General features: G+C 34.3%; 1 protein-coding gene across 1 annotated transcript in view; it reads left to right on the forward strand.

The window, feature by feature from the left end:
- The window catches only part of CEP126 (centrosomal protein 126), a gene marked incomplete at both ends in the record, with an annotated part of 113,187 nt that overhangs the window by 61,145 nt on the left and 27,707 nt on the right, over positions 1 to 24,335 (forward strand). The window contains 2 exons of the mRNA XM_079928307.1: positions 4,369 to 4,564; positions 8,181 to 10,341. Coding sequence (XP_079784433.1) covers positions 4,369 to 4,564; positions 8,181 to 10,341 — 2,357 coding nt within the window. The remainder of the gene's footprint in view (positions 1 to 4,368; positions 4,565 to 8,180; positions 10,342 to 24,335) is intronic.

Here is a 24,335-nt window from a genome sequence, read left to right on the forward strand (position 1 = left end):
CAGAGGATGGATTTTGTTAACCCTTCACTCACATACAGATACAGATAAGATCACACAGACAGTATAAATAAGATTACACAGAGTATGGATATATAAGCAAAGAAGAGGATGACATAACTCTCAAAAATTCCAGCATATCCAAGCAAAGAAAGAAGAGCTCAAAAAGACCCTGAGAAGAAACAACCAGAGAAGTCAGAAAATAACCAGAAATGTATGATGATATGGAAATAAAGGGAACTAAAGTCAGGAAAGATAGTGGTCAAGAAGTGTCTAGGTCTGCAATTAGGTCAATTAGTTAATCGCTAGCAAAAGCAGTACATTGGAACAGTAGAGGTAGAAGCCAGATAGCAGTAAGTTAAGGATCAAATGGAAGTTGTGGCAGTGAACACAGTATAATTTTAGAGTACTCTGTGGAAAGTTTTATCTGAAAAGGAAGATGACAGACAATTAGTGGGGATGGGGGGCTAGGGTCAAGGGGAATTTAGAGTGATAAAAAATTCCAAATCATTTAGTATAGAAGTAATGTGCATTTTTGTATACAGGTTTTCTTCACTATTAGATTTCTTTTTCTGTGCATTATTACCCTTTGTGTTATCAGACATTTTCAATTAAAAAAGCTCTTTTGCATTATGAATGAAAAGATAGACTTTTTTGTTCAACAATGTCTCTTCTAAGACTTCCTTAAAGTCTTAGAAGAGATAACGCGTCAGACAATTTTGATTTCCCTGTAGCAAACAAACATACAGTTATTATACCAAATCTTGCTAGGACCATTATATCAACTTTGTTTTATGAGAAATTATCTCCATTCTAAATTAGAATACATAGTTTTCAGTTGTTATTGTAATATACTATTATGACTATGACTTCATGATATTTATATCTACCTATACATACACACACATAAATTTTATGTGTTTGGAAAACAAATGTATATAATTTATAGAGAGAACACTATTGTTTACTTATTTAAAAGTTGAACTCCTCTCCACAGATAACTAACAGTATTAAATCATGTATGTGAAAATGCTTTGTAAACTATAAAATGCTATACTATAAATATGACAGCTTGGAATATTAAAGATCAAGTATTAGGTTAATAGAAATATTTATATGTACTGTTATTGAAAATATAATTAAACTACAAATACTTATAAGCTATTGTCACATTAAAAATACATTTTCTGTACAATATAAGCCTAAAATGTGTTAGAGAATAAAGTAATGTCAAGAAACAGGGAGCTTCCAAAGAAGGGGAGGTATATCAGTACTCACAAATGATTGTTCTAATGTAGAAAATATTAGTTGTAGATTAAAAGAATTTAAGATGTTGTAATGTGATAATCTAAAGGAGAAAAAAAGTTGTATGAAAAAAATGGAGGGCATTCAATGCTTAAGCCTCAAGAAAAAGCAGAGACTTATGTCCATATGAAAATAAAAGCTACTTAGGAAATAATGAGATATAAGAATATTAATAAATGACTAATAAAATAAAAGCCTTCCATCACAACCAAATCCTTATCACAAAGATAATGTACTTGACCGTTCTTCTGGTAGATGTAGGGTAAAATAAGCTATATTTTCCCCATATTTTTATACTTTAAAATGATGTTATTAGATATCTATCTCCAATATCCATGTATTTGTGGTGAGACAGTTGATCCTGAACCACAGGCTACCCTGAGAAATCTGACCAGAGCTAAGCAGTAATCTATTTGACCTCTTTTTGCCCTTTGTACCAGTACTTTAAACCAGATTTTCTAGCCCATATTCATTATCTGTATGACTATCAGACTTCTGAGAGGTGAAAATACTCTAAGAGCAAGGAATGAGAAAGAGGAACCTGAATAAGTAGGCTATGTACATTTCTCAGCTCGTGAGAGGACACTGGGTGATCAGAAGAACATCATGCATGGACCCTCAGAACAAAACATAATATGAATTGAAAGCCTCGAGGCAGCCCAATAAATCAAAAAACCATCTTAATAAGGCTGTCTCTCTACTTCCTGTTCAAATGCTTTTCCACCTGTGCAGATCCATTCCTGCCTGTCCAGCTGTCTCCATACCTGATCCCCTCTTACCTAATCAGCTGTCTCCTTTAAGAGCCCCATTGCTGTCCCACTCCCAAATTCTTCCTAGCTATCCAACTGTTTCTCCCACCCACCAGCCCCATACCCTGCCTATCTGTCCATCTGTCCCCTCTACTCTTCCAAAGAACTTCTTACCAGCCCCATTACTGTCCTACCCAATCAAATATCTTCCTCGCCCTCCAGCCCCAGTTACTTCCAGCTTTTCTAGCAGTTTCCCTCGTCTACCAGCCCCAATTCCTTCTGCCCAATTCCTATTTACCCCACCCACCCCGAGGTTCACCAGTCATTCCTGATTCTGACTCACAGAGTAAGTTATTTTACAAAACTTTCAGACCCAAACATTTCCTTCCAGCACAACGTTCTACCCCAACCACTCTAATGCCGGCCCTTGTTCATCATTCCCTTCCAGCTCAACTGATTGTTTCCCCAAACCCTTTGGAAGGTCTCCCAGTTTTGAAGCCTTCCTGTTTGTCCAGTCATCCCCCTCATCAACCTATCCCCACTCTTTCTTCTATCACTCCATTGCCTGAACATCCTGCTAGCTTAGATCATTTTCAGTCAGTCCAGCAATCTGTTCCACAAACCATAACATTATCAAATCTGCCCCAGGCCTTTGTAGATCATCCACCTACATCAGTTTTCTCCCATCCACCTCCCTGTCATTCTCCATCCTCTTCTTTGTCTTCATCTTCTACTTCCATATCCTCTTCTTCATCCCCTGTACAGTTTCCTTCCTCCTCATCTGTTTTTTCCTCTCCTTCACCTTCCACTTCTACCTCTCCATTCTTACCGCTTTCATTTATCCCTCTTTTTTCCTCTCCTTTGCATTCATCTCCCTCTCTGTATTTGCCTCCAACAAATTTAGATTTCCTGCCTCTAATTCCTCCTGTTTCTTCTTCCTTTATGATTTCTTCTTCCCATGCTTCACTCTTCCTCTCTTTCTACCTCCCCATCTCCTCTTATTCCTATCCATTCCTTCAATCCTCCTCACGAACTGAAAGTGGAGAAGAGAAGAGAAGCAAGTGGAGTAGAGAAGAAAGAAATAGAGAAGAAAAAGTTGACAGATGACAACTTTAAAGGTAAAAAAAATTAGTTTATTAGATATTTTGTAGATTTAGCAATACTTCATTTGGGAAGGGTGACTGAAGAGGAAGGAATATGTAAGAGTATAAGAGTAGGAAACCTAAAAGCAAGAGAGAGAAACATATTCTCAGTGTTCAGGAACTTGTGTTAGGTACCTTTTTGCTCTTGTTGATCCCTCTGTGGTCACAAAATGATAGTCAGGAATCTAGTAATCATTGACTTTGACTATTCCAGTCTGTCCAAATAAAGATATATATGGGTATTGGAGATAGATATATGTCACATGTGGCCATGTGTCACCTTCCAAAACATTTGAATCCTCATTGAACTGGGAATAATTCCAATGAATTGGGAATAAATACCCTTGGGGTTCTCACTACTGCCCCTAATGCAACAGCAGTCAGCTATTTGATATACTTCACCCCCCAAAAAGAAATTATTCCTTTGTTCTTTTCTTTTCACTTTGTACATATATTGAAATGTTACATGCTATAAGTTTCCAGAAGATGTGAAATTCTAAAAGAAGATGATGTCATCCACTAATAATTTGCGGATGGCACTTTAACACACTAAAAATAAAGGTAGCCCCCTCTGTGGCATGAAAACCATGCTTATATTTGTGGTACAACTGAAAATAAATATGTACACTCTTGTCCATGCAATAAAATCCAAGCTTCCAAAACTAGTAAAGTTAGATGGAAATTCCTGTCTACCCTAACAAGAAATTTTATTTTCTATCTGCTTGAATCTTCAACCAACTCTATTAGGGTTATAGGGATACCTACCATCCATGACATCAACTCAGAACTAAGGGTATGCAGCATATCATTATCCAGATAGGAATTCTCTTAAAGAGCTGAGGACTAACTCTATACATCTACAGGAATTACTTCTATATCTATCCCAAACAGTAGATAGAGGAATAGGATTTAATAATCAGAGCCATGAATAATTGGATATTCCTACATGAAGACGGAGTGCTTTATTGGCACTGTAATCTCACATCCACTTTTATTCTACTGTTGACTCCTTGAAATTCCCATTCTAATATGTCTATATATTTCTCCAATATCCTTATATGTGATTATCTGGACACACACACACACACACACACACACACACATACATATGAATATATCATATGTATGCTAACTTTATTTAAATGTACTAAACATTTTTTATGTATGGTTCACAGAGTCATAGATAATTCCTTGCCTTCATCATTGTCAAAAAATGATCACAAGCATCAGAAACATCTATCCAAAATCAATTCTGATAAAGAAATGAAGGAAAACAGCAAGGCAAACTTGACTACTAACAAAGATGCATTCCAGCTTAAACTGGAGGAAACTCAGAAACTCCTAGAAGATCAGCATCTAAGCAGTTTGCAAGTATGAAACTCTAAATACATTATTAATATTTTAATATCTAGAAATAATTCTGTCCCATTTTTGCAGTGTTCTCCACTAAAGAAATGTATACCACTAGCCAAGGGTGTGTTTAGATGAATCAGCACAAATTCATCACAGATACTAATGAAATAAGTTTTTAATATTTTTTTAACCTTTTACTCCATTTTTCTCTCTGCTTTTATTCTTATTTTTCCATCTCTCATATTTAGAAAAATATGCTTTATGGATGCTATTTTCTGAAAAACATGAAAGCTATTTGAAAGTATAATGTAATATAAGTAACATTATTAAAGACTGGATTATAAAAAGCAACTTGAAAATTATAATACATATGGACATAAGGTTCTTAATGAAAATATGGCACAATTAGCTAGAAATGGTGTCTCTATTCTGACTCTAATATGGTATTTACTTTGGTTTTTCCCACAAATGAGCATGGAGTTCATACTACATTTCCTGAAATATTCATGCACTTTATTTTTTATGAGTAATTACACACAGTTATGAGATTCTTAGTAGGCTGATATCAAGATTAAATTCATAACCTTGGCCTAATTTATCCAATAACTGAGCAATTATGGCAAGACTAGAAAAGCGAAGCAGGAGACTTCTGGCTATGATGAAGTGCCTTACTGCCATAAACAACTATAATTCTGAATAAATAATATGAAACAATTATTTTTAGACAGTATAGAACAGGTAGTATAAGATATGATCACTAAAAATAAGGGAAACAAATGAGGTAAGCCCTATGATTACATAAGCTTTTTACCTGTACATGTCCTCTGGAAAAGCCTAAAAAAATTCCACAGGTATTCCAACTACCTGTCAAAAAAAAACCCAACCCTTTCTAAAGAAGATTGACATCTAAACATTCAGCATAATGTTCACAACGTCCAACACTCAATCAGAACTTACTAGACATATGAAAAAGCAGAAACCTGTATGACCCATAACCAGGAGAAAAATTAGCCAATATAATCAGACACATAAATGACAGAGATAACAGAATTATTAGGCAAGAATTTAAAGTAACTTTTTAAATATTTTCAAGGAATTAAAGAAAAATGAACATAATGAAAATGGAATATTTGGAAGAACCAAATAGAACTTCTAGATCTGAAAACATATTATCTGAGATTAAAATTACACTGGATGGACTTAACAGAGCAGGCATTATGGACAAAAAGATCAGTGGACCGAAATCATCCAAACTGAAGCATTGGGAGAAAAAAGACGGAAAAAATATATAACAAAATGTTAGTGACCTGAGGAACAATATCTAAATCTAACATACATTTAATTTAAATCTCACAAGGGGTAGAGGGAACCTTTAAAGAAAACAGTGGCTGAAAATGTTTCAAACTTGATGAAACTATGAATCCACAAATCAAAGAAGCTCAACAAACTCCAAGAAGGATAAGTGTGCACCCATGTGCATGTGCACACACACCCTTCATAAAAGCACATGAAAATTAGATTAAGCTAGAGGGGGGGAAAGATGTATTATGTGCAGGTGAACAAAGATAAGATGGACCATACTAATTTCAAGCCAGAAGACAGTGAAACAATATTTTTAAAGTTCTGAGAAAAAAACATATGACCAACTTATAATCTATATCTAACTAAAATGTCCTTCTAAATGTCCTTCTAAAATGAAGGCAAAATAGGCATTTTCAAACAAACATCAGCTGAACACCACCACCAGTATCTGCACTATAAGAAATGCTCCCAGAAATTTTTCAGGCAGAATGAAAATGATAACAGATGAAAACTCAGATCTATAGTGACAGAAAACAGATTAGTGGTTGTTAATGGGTAAGTATTGACTACAAAGAAGCATGATGGAAATTTCAACAGATGGAAAGGTTCTAAAATATTTCAGTATGATGGTTATGGGTAAATAATTTTTCAAAACCTATCGAACTATACATTTTAAATGAGTGCATTTTATTGTAGATAAGCATATCTCAATAAAGTTGATTTAAAGACTAAAACACAAGGCATGTTAAGTCTAGTACAGTTTATATCAGTAACTTACAAGCAAAACTTGAAGCTGATCATAATGTTTCATTTTTTAGTATAAGAAAATTTCTGAGGGAAAAAATAGTATAATTTAGTGAAATCAGAAGTTGATGAATTTCTTCTGAGGTGCTTTGGGAAATGAAGCCATCACAGACATATGTGAAGAGAAATCTTAAAGCCATGAACATCACACTTACAGCTAGAAGGACCTTCTAACCCAGATTTCTATATCTCATTAGATGCAATCTCAAAGAAATTCATATTAGAGTCATAGAGGTTTTAGGAGCCTCATTATCAATTAATATAACTCAATTCCAAAAACAGGCACTGAAGAAGCTGTGCTTTGATTTGTTCTAGTTAGGTAGAGTGACCATCTCTTTAAAAAGATATCACAGTACTGAAGGATGTGACAGGCAGGGAGTAAATGCTAGTAATAACAAACTCTTATGAATCATTTTCAAAACATTTCACAATAGTATATCAATAAGCATGAACTATACAAAGTAAAATATTTTATCTGTAACTGATTTCGTTGGTTTCTCAGTTTATTTGGAGGGCTATAAAAATAATAAATTTTTGTTTAATACCAAAATATTTAAATTTTCTAAAATTTTAAGGGAACTAATTTTCTTTGAGTCCAGTTAACTTCTTGACTAGATTAACAATTTAAAGTCTTCTTGAATTTATTTCTACATATGTGATACAGATTAATGCATTCTAAACATATGTCATATATGTGAGAAATTAGAAATAGTTTTAAACATTGACTATACTTTGAAGTGATCATGAAATTTTATTAAAAACTGATAATTTCCATGAAATTTCATTGAAGTAGCGATAAGAACATGTAAGGAATTCATAGAAATTATTACTGTGCTAAATCTCCAAAAACGAGTCATTAAAATCAATCCTAAATCCACATTAGAGTTACCTGGGGAATTTAAAAATAATAATAATACCACCAGTACCTGGACCCCATCCAAGTATTCAATCAGCAGGACCTGGCATGTTTTTACAAAGCTTCTTATGTGGTTCTAATATGCAGCCAGAGTTGAGAACGCTATTATACAGACCATGAGATTAACTTTTATAAAAAGATGTAGCCTGACCAATAGGAAGCTCATATTAGAGTCATAGGGCTTTTAGGAGCCTCGTTCACGTCCAGTGAAGGTTTCAGGAAAAAAATACCATTTGTAAATTACTATTTTTCAGAATTTCACATGCCATTATGAAATCTTCAAGAAACTCCATTCTCTGAATGGAATAGCAATAGCAAAATTATTTTTTAAGCTATAACTATGGCTAGGATAATTAAGTAATTATCAATACTTTAAGGTGAAGAAATTAAGGCACACACACTTTATTGTAAGTCTTTGTTGGCTCCCTCTTTTTCACTCTGAGGACTACTCCAGGGATATAGATTATTTATATAACTATACAGTTTGTAGTCGTACTACTCTATTTTATATGCCAAATAGAATTGGGCTCAGTAACAATGGTGTGTTGAATCATTAATTTTGGCACTTAAAATTTTCTAAGCTATAAAACAATGTTCTTTTTTTTCTTTCAGAAATTTTGTGATGAAGTTAATCATATAACAAATTCTGAAACCCTCTCAAGTATAGACAGTCTTGAGGCTAGGGAATGTGAAGAAATATATTTAAAGCTTAATAAGGAGCCTTCTACATCAATCCAGCAGCAGAATTCTATTTCCCTCAAATCCGCAAATCTTCAATCAACTAATCTAATCTGCTTTGATGAAGATAAGCTGTCATTCTCTAAAACTCAATATATAAATAATTGGCTTATAAATTTAGATGATCCAAACACTCAGACTGTCACACCTTTCTCAGATATTTTAAGTAAACCTAATGTTCTACCTTCACGTAAATGTCTTAATAGTGAAGAACAAAATTCATCTGCTCTGAGTAGAACTGTGGAAAGAGCCACAAATACTGCTAACAATTCAGTAGCCTTTGTATATAGTCCACCCATATTTGTAAAAGATATAAAAAGCAAAAAGACCTCTGAAACTAGTGCTATGAGGACAACTGACACCACTCCTGGATCATTCAAAAGGGAGAGACCATTAGTTACTGAGAGCCCAACATTTAAATTCAGCAAAGCCCAGGCCAATCCAGATTCTCCAACCCAGGAAATGGCAACAATTTCAGACCAAGAGAAATATTCTGAATTGACTCAAGAAAATAGAACTACTTCAGTACCCACTTCATTTGTACCCGTGGCAAAACCTTTAGTTTTGCCATCGAATACACAATCAGCTAGGCCTTTACCAAAAAAAAGTATACATATAAAAGAAATTGACCCAGTGCAGTGTTCTGATAAGTTAGGGGAAATGAAAGACATTAAAGATGAAAAGATAAGATATTCTAACTGTGATGAGGAAGAGTTGTCTTTATTTTCAGATAATTTTCAAGCTGGCTGTATACCTTACAACTCTGACTCAAAAGATAAAAAACAGAAAATAGCTGAAGCATCAACATCATTGTATAGTATAATTTCTAATTGTGACTTAGTTGGTCAGCACAGGAAAATGAAATGCAATATTCATGAGAGAAATGGTGTGAGGTTTCTTAAAAGTATTTTAAAGAAAGAATCTAAATACGAACATGATTATTTTAAGGCACTGGTTACAAACCAAGGCTTTAAGTTAGGAAATCAAAAAGCAGCAGATATCAGAGATAGTATTGAATTAACAAAAGAAAAAGGGAAAAGTGCAGAAATTCCAAAGATTATTAAAAAACTGAGATGGATTGATGAAACTGAAGATACAGAAAAACATGTTGAAGATAATCATTCACTGAAAAATAGAATAGGAATAACTCAACAGTGGTCTCAACAATTCCACATTCAAACTAAAAGTGTTGCTGCCAGCAACATTACTAGTATTATTCCTGCTTCTTCTGTGAATTCTGCTGATAAGAAAAAGCCCAAGGATGATTTTATCTCTGAAAATGTCACTGCTTTAGGAGGATCTGGAATAGACCATGTGCCTTTGAACTGCTTTATACCTTCAGGTTATAACATTGCTAAACAAGCCTGGCCAGACTCAAAAGAAGAGGAAAGTAAATCCCCTGTAAATAGTGGTGGTTCTAAAACTCAGAAAACTAATCCACAAAAGGGTGGAGCAAAAGTAATTAGAAGAACAAGATCTGCTAAAGTTCAATCAGGCTTTATATATACGAACAGAAAAGGTGCTGTTATTCGACCACAGTCTGCGAGCAAAGCCAACACATTTTTACAAGCTCAGGGTAAATTAATTGTGCCTCATCCTCCTCCTAAATCTCAATTAAATATTAGAAGTTGTAAAAATATACAAGTATCTCAGTATCAAACTGTAATGCCTGAAAATTCTCAAAACATCAGTACATGTGACTATGTTAATTCAAAACATGTGCTTCCAACAGAACACAAGTTAAATCAGTGGAATCAAGAAAGTAGTCTTCCACTCTCACATGTTTGTCCTGACTTAGTCACTGCGATGCCATCTCTACCATATTGTTCTTCTGAGTGCCAAACTTTAGCAAAAATAAATCATTCAAATGACAATCAAATGGTTGCCCAGCAAGATGGGACATTATATTACACCCAAAGATGTCCAGCATATGAAGAAAGTCATTCCTCTGTGACTCTTAAAACTACTAAAGAAGAATTTGTTCCCTTGTGGAAAATACAGCATAATATTCTGGGTCAAAATGAAAAGGCCGCTGGTAAGAATAAATTTATATATTTTTATAGGTAAAGAGTACAAGTTTTTAAATTCATGTGAACTTTCTCTTCTTGAGATATGGCAATATGCACCTTATAAGATATTAATATTAAATAATAACAGCTTTATAGAAATAACTTATCACCCTTAATATTGTACCCTTGTCTATCTAGTAGCTATTGCTTTTAAGCGAATGACCCAACGTTTGCTCAACTAAAACTAGAAACTTTTGCCAACCTCCATTTTTTCCATGACTTTTCTTGTTAGTTTAAAAATAAATTCTGTTATTATCCCAATATTACAGTCAAAATTTCTGTCAAGCACAGTGAAAAATGTTGTTTAAAATATTCTAAATAGGTGAATAAATGTGATTATAATACTTTTCTTTATTCTTCTTTAAAATGTTTGTTAAATTTAATTGTTATAAGCTAATAATAGGTGTGCCTACCCCTCTCATTCTCTTTCCAAAAGAGTGGCAACTTTACTTTTATCTGTTATGTATGTAGGGTTTCATATGGAGAAAAAATGATAGCATTCCTTTAAACATTTTTGAAAATTAATTCTCTATATTATGCCTTTGCCCTTAGTAGCTGGTTGATGCCTCATGAAGCTACTTTCCTCTAAGCGAATGGACTATAGGCCCATAAATTTTCCTACCAGTAGAAATCAATTGCCTATTCAGAAATAGATAAGACTTGGGAAACATCAGAAAAGCAACCCTTTTCTTCTCCCAAAGGTATGAATAAATATAAAGAGGATATAATGAGGTAGTTAGTTTAAATTTAAACTATTTAAAGCCTTCTTCAATTAGACCATGAGATTTTAAGGACAAGGGACTATTTTTATAATTCTTCACCTTATCCCCAGGTTTTAACACTGCCTGGCACTTAGTAGGCATCCAGTCTTTTCTTGAATTGAATGGACACAAGCCAGATTAGCAGATGGGAAGCTAAATGCAAAGACCTTAATCTAAACCTAGATTTTTAACTATTATTTCTCTCACTAAAAGGTTTCATTTTCTTTTTATCCAGCCACTTCACAATGTAACTTCAGTTTTCACACTCCTTCCAGAAAATGAAAGCATCATGTAGATTTGATATTTTAAAGGAAATTATGGTAAATAAATTATAATGGTTGCCTTTCTTGAATTCCTACTCTGTGCCAGTTATAGTGCTAAGTGCTTTACAATTATTGTCTCATTTAAACCTCACAGCAACCCTGACAAATAAGTATTTTTTAAAACCCCATTTTGCAAAGAAGGAAATAGAATTGCCCAAGGTCATGAGCTAGGAAATAGCAAAAATGGTACTTTCATTCAAATATCTATGGCTCCAAGTCCCATAGTTTTTCTACTAAAACTATGTAATAAATATAATTATTAAGTGAACATGTATCAGAGTCTGAGCTGATCAGGAAAAATATTAGGAAATATAGTTTCCCAATAGCTCAAGCATAAAAGGGTAACATATGAAAATTATGATCTCCTTCTCTGCTAAAAGAAATATATATATATATATATATATATATATATATATATATATATATATATATATATATATATATAATCTAAAACACCAATATTTTTCTAACATTTAACCAAAGTAGGTAATAGTTCTTAGGGGTCTTTGTATGATGAACACTGGAAAATGTAATGAATTTTAACATTTTTTGCCATGTTTTTAAAGAAATAGAAATATTGAAATTGTTATATATGTCTATACTTATTTTTTTGTTCATTGTTTTGCTTTTATTGAAGTATAGTTGATTTACAATATATTGGTTTCAGGTGTACATCATAGTGATTCAATATTTTTATAGATTATACTTTAAAGTTATTGAATATGATGGCTATATTTTCCTGTGCTGTACAATATATCCTTGTTGCTTATCTATTTTATACATAGTAGTTTGTATCTCTTAATTCCATACCCCTGTCTTGCCTCTCCCTCATTCCCTCTTCCCTCAAACCACTAGTTTGTTCTCTACATCTGTGAGTCTGTTTTGTTATATAGATTCATTTGTTTTATTTTTTAGATTCCGCATATAAATGATAACAGAGTATTTGACTTTCTCTGTCTGGCTTATTTCACTAAGTATAATACTCTCTAGGTCCATCCATGTTATTGCAAATGACAGAATCTCATTCTTTTTTGTGGCTGAGTAATATTCCATTATGCACTGCTTCCATATCCTGGCTATTGTAAATAATGCTGCTATGAACATTGGGGTGCAAGTAGCTTTTCAAATTCGTGTCTTCGCTTTCATCAGACATATATCGAGCAGTGAAAGTAGTTCTATTTTTAGTTTTTTGAGGAAGCTTCATGCTGTTTTCCATAGTGACTGCAGCAATTTACATTCCCACCAACAGTGTATGAGGGTTCCCTTTTCTCCACATCCTCTCCAACATTTGTTATTTGTAGACTTTTCGGTGATAGGCATTCTGACAGATGTGAGGTCATACTTCATTGTGGTTTTGATGTGCATTTCTCTACTAATTCTAAAGTGATGTTGAGCATCTTTTCACATGCCTGTTGGCCATCCATATGTCTTCTTTGGAAAAATATCTGTGCAGGTCTTCTGCTTTTTTTTTTTTTTGATTGGGTTTTTTGCTGTTGAGTTGTATGAGCTATTTATATATTTTAGATATTAATCCCTTATTGGTCATATCATTTACAAGTATTTTCTCCCATTCATGAGGTTGTCTTTTCATTTTGTTGATGGTTTCCTTTGCTGTGCAAAAGCTTTTAAGTTTAATTAGATTCCATTTGTTTATTTTTGCTCTTATTTCCTTTGCTTTAGGAGACAAAGCCAAAAAAATATTGCAATGATTTCTGTCAAAGAGTATTATGCCTATGTTTTCTTCTAGGAGTTTCCAGTCTTACATTTAGGTCTTTAATCCATTTTGGTTTTCAATCTTACATTTAGGTCTTTAATCCATTTTGATTTTATTTTTGTATACGGTATTAGAGAATGTTCTAATTTCATTCTTTAACATGTAGCAGTCCAGTTTTCCCAGTGCCACTTATGGAAGAGACAGTCTTTTCTCCATTGTACATTCTTGCCTCCTTTGAAGTAGGTTAATAGACCATAAGTGCATGGGTTTATTTCTGGGCTCTCTATTCTCTTCCATTGTTCTATGTGTCTGTTTTTGTGCCAATACCACTCTGTTTTGTTGTATATGTCTATACTTCTTAATACTGTAATTATACTTGGAAAATCTAATACTAACAGGATTACATCTGTTCAGTATTACATTACTGAACATCTTTGTATGTTCAGTCATTCAAGCTTTTTTTTTTTTCAAAACTATTTAAATATTAAACATTTCAAATGAACCCTTTGCTAATACTGGATTATAGTTCAGTGAGCATCTATTCATTTTTTTTCTACTCTCCTATTTGCCAGGTCACTTTTATTCTCACAGTGTACCCAGAGTTGACAATTGTGGAGGGCATCTTGCTCTCCATTAGCATATCCAGAACTCTCCAGCAAAACTCTCAGTAAAAACTCTATTTCCATGAGACCCAAGTCATTCAACTATGCCAACTCCTGATCTCTCAAGTAATTTTTCCCCTGAAAGAGGACTTTGGCATCTGGTTCACAGTCATTCTTTATTGGAAAAGTCTTTGCCAATATACTGGTGATTCAGTATTGATGTGAATGAACAATCCAATGCCCTGATCTCTCTCAATCCTTTCTCACCTCTAATGAATTTCTCTACCATTCTGCCTCAAGTACCCATTCCTTTTGTCATACTCTGGACCAGGTCAACATCAATAACTTATTTCTAAAATCAGTAATTATTTACATCCTTCTCTCTGACTACAATATGCTTTTTGCACCAGGATATTTACACCAATGGAACAGAATAGAGTCTAGAAACAGACCCACATATTTGAATGCTTGATTTTTGGCAAAGGTGGTACTGCATAGCAGGGAGAAAAGATTTGTCTTTTTTTTTTTTTTTTTTTTGCAGTACACGGGCTTCTCACTGTTGTGGCCTCTCCCGTTGCGGAGCACAGGCTCCAGATGCGCAGGCTCAGCGGCCATGGCTCACGGGCCTAGCCACTGCACGGCATGTGGGATCTTCCTGGACCAGGTCACGAACCCGTGTCCCCTGCAACGGCAGGTGGACTCTCAACCACTGTGCCACCAGGGAAGCCCAATATTTGTCTTTTTATTAAATGGTGCTGAGTCAATTGAATGATTATATGGAATTAGTAAAATGACCCTTACCTCACACCATACACAAAAGTCAATTCCAAGTGAACTGTATATATGAATATGGAAAGTGAAAAAGAAATGCTTCTAGAAGATAACATAGGGAATATGCTTATGACTTTGGGATGGGCAGGGATTTTTTACACAGACATAAAAGCACTAACCATTAAGGAGAAGATTGAAACTTTTTCATCCAAAACACCATTAAGATATTAAAAAAGCAAACTATAGAGTGAAAGAAGATAGTTATAATGCATAATACCAACAAAGAGCTCATATCCAGAATCTATAAAGAACTCCTACAATCAATAAGAAAAAGACAACCTAATTATATCAGTCAGGTTTGAACCAGAGAAACAGAACCAGTAAGATATATTAAGATTTAGTTCAATAGGTTGGCTTACATAAATGTGTGTGGAGTCGGGGGAGGAGGGTATCTAGGCAAGTCTGAAATTTTTAGGGCAGGCCAAGAGGAAAGGCAGGAACTCATAGGAATAGACAAACGTTGCCATTCACAGGCAGAATTTTGTATTCTCTCAAGAAAGCTTGCTTCTGAAGCCTTTGAATTGATTGACTCATGTACACTAAGATTATCTAGGATAATCCCCTTTACTTAAAGCAAACTGATTATAGACTTTAATAACATCTACAAAATACCTTCACAGCAACACATTAGTGTTTGATTGAATAACTGGGGACAGTAGACAGATGACACATCCAAAAGACCATCACACCGATTTATTTTAAAGGCAAAATATTTGAATTAGCTTCTCATAAAGGAGGATAGCCAAATGGTCAATAAACATGGAAAGATCTCAGCTTCAGTCCTCAGAAAAATTCACATTAAAACAATTAGATACAACTACACACACATTATCAGAATGGCTAAAATTTTTAAAATACAATACTAAGTATTAACAGAGATGTGTAACACCTGGAAACTCAATGTCTACTAAATTTGAATATATGCATATCCTTTGACCTGGCAATTCCAGACCAAGAGATGTGTGTGTGTGTGTGTGTGTGTGTGTGTGTGTGTCAGAAATTCATTCATATGTAAAACAGAAGACATGTACAAGAACTTTCTAAAGTTCTAAAACTTTAGCAGCTTTATAGCCATAATCTAGAATGATCTCAAATGTTCTTCAACACTACAATATATAAAGTGAAATTTATTCATTCAGAGAAATACCGTAATAAAAAATGAATTGGCCACTGCTAAGAAACAGTAACATGGATGAATCACCATGATATTGTGCAAAAGAAGCCAGTCATTAAAATGCATATTATATTCCATTTTTATCATGTTGAAGAATAGGTACAACTATGGATGGGGGTATATGGAAACAGGTTATAAGGAAAGCTTTTTCAGTGGGTGTCTGTGCAATCTGGGTGTGTCTACATAACCTGTATACTTATAATTTGCACATGTTTCTATAGGTGGTTATATTTCACTTTTTTAAAAAGCCAAATGATGTTGGCATATCAAATACTTCGAAACCTGATTTCAGAAAGAATGTATTTTTTTTCTTTTCTAGGAAGTATTAAAAATACCTTCAAGGAATCAAAATTTTGATTGCTAGAAAAGATCAAAGATGCAATTGAGCTTAACTCCATATTTTATGGATGAGGAAATTGACACATGTAACAATGAGATTATATAGCTCAAGATGACACAGGTAGTTCAAAACAAAGCCAGGATTTTGTATTGCAGCTCCAGTGTTCTTACCTTAGAATAAATCTAGTTTTCATGGAATCAGAAATGTAATCAGAGACACTGAAGCAAATTATTTTAGGTAAAAATTAGATAGCATCTACTGTGTGCCAATCACTATTCTGAGCACTTTACATATGGAAACAAATTTAATTCTCTCAATAACTCTGTGAGTAAATAATATTACCCCCATTTCATAAATGAGGAAACTGAAACAGAGGGCTAATAACTTGTGTAAGTCACATAACTAGTATAAATGGCAGAGCCAGGACTAAAATGCAGGCATTCTTTCTCTAGCATCTGTTCTCTTAATTACTTAGCTATTATGCTTGTTTAAAAAAAAAACTCTCTCTGTGAGGAGATGGAGATAACCTTATTGTGGTGATTATTTTGAAATATATATGTGTATCTACTAATCACATTGTATAACTTGTAAACAAAATATGTTGTATTGTCAATATTTCAATAAAGCTGGAGAATATAAATTAATTTAATTTTTAAAATGCTGAATAACTAGATTTTTCAGTGATACACATTTTAAAAATAGTACATTCATCTATACAGTTTGTGGAAAGTACAGAGTAACAAAGGAAGTCATTAATAAAATGAAGAATGGCATGAAGATTTAAAATCATCTTTACTAACTGAAATGATAAACAAAAACTAATAAAGTTTGGTTTAGCAGAGATAACTATAGTCATGCATTTGCACTCAATATACTTTTTAAAGTTTCTCAATTGAGAAATATGTCTTACATACAAATAATGTACATAATGTACAAGAACAAGTTAAAGACTAATAATAAAAGAACCCTGTGCCCATGCCCAGTTTCAGAAATAGAAAACACTAGTATTGTTGAAATTTCACATGCCTCTCCTTAATTGCATCCCCCTCCTATCTTACAAAATGACACTACATAGAATTGTGTTAATTATTCTATGCTTTTCTTTATAATTTTACCATGTGTAAATGTATCTCAAACAATATATTGTTTAGTTTTGCCTAGTTTTGTAACTCATATAAATGGAGCCATTTCATCTATATACCTCTATGATTTGCTTTTCTCAATAGATTTGTTTTTTGGATCCATTATTCATTAGTTTAACTGTATTTCATTTGTATTCATTTTTGTATTACATTTCATTAAAATTGCTGTATTCTACAAAAATTTTTCATTCTCCTATTACTGGACATTGGGTTGCTTTCAGTTTCTTGCTTTTATGAATAATGCTTCTGGGAACAGTTTTGCACATCTACTGATAAACATGTTGCTGGGTCATAGAGTATGTGTATTTTTAAGTAGGTTAAGTGTATTTCAATAGGTAATGCCAAATTATTTTCCAGAGCAATATATGAAAGTCCCATTTACTACATGCTCACCAAAACTCCGATAATCAGACTTTTTAATGTTTTCAATCATATGGGTGAGAAATGGTGTCTAGTTATAACGATTTGCATTGCCCTGGTTACTAATGAACTGAGCATTTTTCATATGTTTATGCACTATTTGCATTTCCTCTTTTGTGAAATGTCTGCTCTTGGATTCTGGGGCAGGAAGGTGTTTCCCTTATTGATATAAGTTCCTTGTATACTCTAGGATTCTGCATCAGTTATATGTGTTGCATATATTTTCTGCCAATTTGTGATTTGTAGTTTCTCTCTTCTTGGTAAATAAAACTCACTTTTTTTTTTTTTTTTTTTTTTTTTTTGTGGTACGCGGGCCTCTTACTGCTATGGCCTCTCCCGTTGTGGAGCACAGGCTCCGGACGCACAGGCTTAGCGACCATGGATCACGGGCCCAGTCGCTCCGCGACATGTAGGATCTTCCCGGACCGGGGCACGAACCCATGTCCCCTCCATCGGCAGGCGGACTCTCAAACACTGCACTACCAGGGAAGCCCAAAACTCACACATTTTAATGTGTTTTTTGGGTTTTTTTTTTTTTTGCATTTTGCATTTTGCTTGTATCTATTTAGTGGGGTTTTTTTTTTCTTTTAATTTTACAGAAGAAGAAAGATATCCATCTTGACAACTGTTCTTTAAAAAAAAGAAAAAATTCACACAAAACTAAACCAAAAAAAAAAGTTTACTATATATGTTAAAAACTTAATATAATTTTAGGCTATAATAACCAGATCTTTGGAAGTACTGTTATACTCTACATTATTTTAGGCTATATATTTTAAGGGCTGCATATAAAAAATTGGGGTGAGCCACGACTCTGGAAGGAGGGGTTCGGTCTGATGACCAATTAAAGGAGCTCAAGCCTAAGAGACATGATAGCTCTGTACAAATGTTTGAAGGTTTATTATGTAAAAGAAGGAGAAAATAGAAAAGATGAAGTGGTAAAAAGTGCAAGGATGTTTTCAGCTCAGCATAAGTAAGGGTTTGAGCTTAAACCACCAACAACTGAGGAGGGCACCACATGGGGTAATGGCTCCCCATCACTAAGCATTCAAGTTCACCTCTGAGTGATTTAGATCTATGAGTAAGTGGTTGAACTAGTTAATGTCTAAGATCTCATCTGAATATATAATTCCGTGAATGTCTCCAGATTTTTCCCTCGTTTATAATTAAGAATATTGCAAATTTTAAAATATGTAATACTTGGGCTTCCCTGGTGGCGCAGTGGTTGAGAGTCCGCCTGCCAATGCAGGGGACACGGGTCCGTGCCCCGGTCTGGGAAGATCCCACATGCCACGGAGTGGCTGGGCCCATGAGCCATGGCCACTGAGCCTGTGCGTCCGGAGCCTGTGCTCCACAACGGGAGAGGCCACAACAGTGAGAGGCCTGCATACCACCAAAAAAAAAAAAAAAATGTAATACTTTACTAAAGATTAGTAGCATTATTTTGAGTTTTAGTAGTAAAACTACCATATTTAGAATTTTCATTGAGACTAGAAATTTGGCCAGAGATGCCATTACAAGCTATATTATTTTTGCAAAAATACCAAGGTTGTCAGCTATTATATTAATTAGTAAATAGTATTTAAGTGCATATATGTGAGTGGAACAGTTTTAAGCATAAACTTGTATCTTAGCTTTTGCTTGTCTGTAAAGCTTTTCATTTTTCTATCGAATCTGACTGAGATTCTTGCTGGTAGAGTAATCTTGGTTGTAGGTTCTTCCCCTTCATCTGTTCCTGGGATCAGTCTATAATCCACAAAACTGAACATCTACACAAAGAACACTCAAAAACAATTATGCTACAAATAAAGAAAGTACAAAAGTATTGGTAGATCTTGCCTCCAGAAGATTTATGAACAGGGCTAAAGGAAGGGAAAAATTATTGATACAGCACTCATGTGGCCAAGTTAATTTTCATTTATTTAATATATTTTTAAAGCTGTTCAAAAATAGAAAGATAGAGACTTTATAAGGTTTAGGGGAAGACAATTCCAAGCATACAAAACAGTATAAAAACTTTATACTGCCCAAATGATCTCACTATAAACTACAACATTTAGCATATCTATCATTTAACATATTTAGCATTCCCATATAGGTGAGAATAAACATAATACAGTACTTTTTAAACTACTGGTCATGATTCATTAGCGGATTATAAAATTGATTTAATGAGTAGTGACCAGGATTTTTTAATGAAATATAATTGTAGAATGTTCTAGAATAGAAACTACCAGAGGGCATTATATAAGACTAAGTATGTTTCACAAAACTATGTATACATCCTAATTCACAATGCAAAATATCTTTCTATGAGACACAGTCAAATCAGAATGGAAGTTACTAACATAGAGGGTAAGAGCTAGAATTTTAGATTTTAAAGACTGTTTGGAGCTAAATCCCAGCTTTGCTCTTTACTGGCTCTTTGCCCTTGGGCAAGTTACTTACCGTCTCCTGTGCCTTAATTTCTTTATCTGTAAATATGGTGATGATAATAGTGCCTATAGTTTAGAACAATGCCTGGGCAATTACAAGTGCTCAACACATTAGCTAGAATTATGTTATTATTTCTTATTTTAAAAGGTCAGGTGTTCAATTACTAGCCAACTTTCTTGAAAGTTGGAAGCTTTTGTGTCTTTGTTGTTATATAGACATAAATATTTAATTATAGTGTATGTGTATAGCTATATATGTATAGTTATGTAGAGAAAATATACATGTATATTAGCTATGGTAACATAAATTAGATACAGTACTCATGTTCTTTCAGTACTTAATTTCAGGGCTAAAAATATTTGTATCATTTTTTCCTACCTGAACTCATATCACAAAAGCACATATACACACTCCCATGTAATTCCCAAGACATTTGTGTCCTTACATGCATATTCATATTCTATGTCCCAGACTAATTGAATTTTCCACATTTCAGCCCCAAGAATCTTAAACTATGTGTCACTGTTACTTTGTGCTTTAGAACATAGTGTTCCTTTTGACTCAAAGATCCTTTTATTTGGGACCTATTATGCCTTTAAGACCAAGCTTAAACATAACCTCTATGAAGCCTTTTTTTTTTTAACATCTTTATTGGAGTATAATTGCTTTACAATGGTGTGTTAGTTTCTGCTTTATAACAAAGTGAATCAGTTGTACATATACATATGTCCCCATATCTCTTCCCTCTTGCATCTCCCTCTCTCCCATCCTCCCTATCCCACCCCTCTAGGTGGTCACAAAGCACCGAGCTGATCTCCCTGTGGTATGCGGCTGCTTCCCACTAGCTATCTATTTTACATTTGGTAGTGTATATATGTCGATGCCACTCTCTTGCTTTGTCACAGCTTACCCTTCCCCCTCCCCATATCCTCAAGTCCATTCTCTAGTAGGTCTGTGTCTTTATTCCCTTCTTGCCCCTAGGTTCTTCATGACGTTTTTTGTTTTTTTTCTTAGATTCCATATATATGTGTTAGCATACGGTATTTGTTTTTCTCTTGCTGACTTACTTCACTCTGTATGACAGACTCTAAGACCATCCACCTCACTACAAATAACTCGATTTCGTTTCTTTTTATGGCTGAGTAATATTCCATTGTATATATGTGTCACATCTTCTTTATCCATTCATCTGTCAATGGATACTTGGGTTGATTCCATGTCCTGGTTATTGTAAATAGTGCTGCAATGAACATTGTGGTACATGACACTTTTTGAATTATGGTTTTCTTAGGGTATATGCCCAGTAGTGGGATTGCTGGGTCGTATGGTAGTTCTATTTTTAGTTTTTTAAGGAACCTCCATACTGTTCTCCATAGTGGCTGTATCAATTTACATTCCCACCAGCAGTGCAAGAGGGTTCCCTTTTCTCCACACCCTCTCCAGCATTTAATGTTTGTAGATTTTTTGATGATGGCCATTCTGACTGGTATGAGGTGATACCTCATTGCAGTTTTGATTTGCATTTGTGTAATGATTAGTGATGTTGAGCATCCTTTCATGTGTTTGTTAGCAATCTGTATATCTTCTTTGGAGAAATGTCTATCTAGGTCTTCTGCCCATTTTTGGATTACTCCACATTAAGTGCTTTGTAAGAATTATCTCATAGACTATTTATGACTGCATTTCTTAAACATTTTGGCCTCAGGACCCCTTTTCACTCAAAATTATTGATAACTCCTGTATTGTTTATATGTGTTTTATCTGTCAGTATATATTATATTAAAGATTAAAACTGAGCACTTTAAAGTATTTATTCATTAATTTATAAGTAACAATAATAAATACATTACATGCTAACATAAGTAACTTTTTATTAAAAATAACAATATTTTTCAAAGCAAAAAAAGATTAGCAAGAAGACTGGCATTATTTTATATTTTTCAAATCTCTTAACTCTGGCTTAATATAATAAATCTAAATTCTCTTATCTTCATCTATATTTTTTTTAACATCTTTATTGGGGTATAATTGCTTTACAATGGTGTGTTAGTTTCTGCTTTATAACAAAGTGAATCAGTCATACATAAACATATGTCCCCATATGTCTTCCCTGTTGCGTCTCCCTCCCTCCCACCCTCCCCATCCCACCCCTCCAGGCTGTCACAAAGCACCGAGCCAATATCCCTGTGCCATGCGGCTGCTTCCCACTAGCTATCTACCTTACTGCGTTTGTTAGTGTGTATATGCCCATGACTCTCTCTCGCCCTGTCACAGCTCACCCTTCCCCCTCCCCATAACCTCAAGTCCGTTCTCTAAGAGGTCTGCGTCTTTATTCCTGCTTTACCCCTAGGTTCTTCATGACATTTTTTTCTTAAATTCCATATATATGTGTTAGCATACGGTATTTGTCTTTTTCTTTCTGACTTACTTCACTCTGTATGACAGACTCTAGGTCTATCCACCTCATTACAAATAGCTCAATTTCGTTTCTTTTTATGGCTGAGTAATATTCCATTGTATATATGTGCCACATCTTCTTTATCCATTCATCCGATGATGGGCACTTAGGTTGTTTCCATCTCCGGGCTATTGTAAATATAGCTGCAATGAACATTTTGGTACATGACTCTTTTTGAATTTTGGTTTTCTCAGGGTATATGCCCAGTAGTGGGATTGCTGGGTCATATGGTAGTTCTATTTGTAGTTTTTTAAGGAACCTCCATACTGTTCTCCATAGTGGCTGAACCAATTCACATTCCCACGAGCAGTGCAAGAGTGTTCCCTTTTCTCCACACCCTCTCCAGCATTTATTGTTTCTAGATTTTTTGATGATGGCCATTCTGACTGGTGTCAGATGATATCTCATTGTAGTTTTGATTTGCATTTCTCTAATGATTAATGATGTTGAGCATTCTTTCATGTGTTTGTTGGCAGTCTGTACATCTTCTTTGGAGAAATGTCTATTTAGGTCTTCTGCCCATTTTTGGATTGGGTTGTTTGTTTTCTTGTTATTGAGCTGCATGAGCTGCTTGTAAATTTTGGAGATTAATCCTTTGTCGGTTGCTTCATTTGCAAATATTTTCTCCCATTCTGAGGGTTGTCTTTTGGTCTTGTTTATGGTTTCCTTTGCTGTGCAAAAGCTTTGAAGTTTCATTAGGTCCCATTTCTTTATTTTTGTTTTTATTCCCATTACTCTAGGAGGTGGGTCAGAAAGGATCTTGCTTTGATTTATGTCATAGAGTGTTCTGCCTATGTTTTCCTCAGAGTTTGATAGTTTCTGGCCTTACATTTAGGTCTTTAATCCATTTTGAGCTTATTTTTGTATATGGTGTTAGGGAGTGATCTAATCTCATACTTTTACATGTACCTGTCCAGTTTTCCCAGAACCACTTATTGAAGAGGCTGTCCTTTCTCCATTGTACATTACTGCCACCTTTATCAAAGATAAGGTGTCCATATGTGCATGGGTTTATCTCTGGGCTTTCTATGCTGTTCCATTGATCTATCTTTCTGTTTTTGTGCCAGTACCATACCGTCTTGATGACTGTAGCTTTGTAGTATAGTCTGAAGTCAGAGAGCCTGCTTCCTCCAGTTCCTTCTTTCGTTCTCAAGATTGCTTTGGCTATTCGGGATCTTTTGTGTTTCCATACAAATTGTGAAATTTTTTGTTCTAGTTCTGTGAAAAATGCCAGTGGTAGTTTGATAGGGATTGCATTGAATCTATAGATTGCTTTGGGTAGTAGAGTCATTTTCACAATGTTGATTCTTCCAATCCAAGAACGTGGTATATCTCTCCATCTATTTATATCATCTTTAATTTCTTTCATCAGTGTCTTATAATTTTCTGCATACAGGTCTTTTGTCTCCTTAGGTAGGTTTATTCCTAGATATTTTATTCTTTTTATTGCAATGGTAAATGGGAGTGTTTTCTTGATTTCATTTTCAGATTTTTCATCATTAATATATAGGAATGCCAGAGATTTCTGTGCATTAATTTTGTATCCTGCCACTTTTCCAAATTCATTGATTAGCTCTAGTAGTTTGCTGGTAGCATCTTTAGGGTTCTCTATGTATAGGATCATGTCATCTGCAAACACTGACAGCTTTACTTCTTCTTTTCCAATTTGGATTCCTTTTATTTCCTTTTCTTCTCTGATTGCTGTGGCTAAAACTTCCAAAACAATGTTGAATAATAGTGGTGAGAGTGGGCAACCTTG

Source organism: Stenella coeruleoalba (genome assembly GCF_951394435.1).
Source record: "Stenella coeruleoalba genome assembly, chromosome: 8".
Taxonomy (NCBI): Eukaryota; Metazoa; Chordata; class Mammalia; order Artiodactyla; family Delphinidae; genus Stenella; species Stenella coeruleoalba.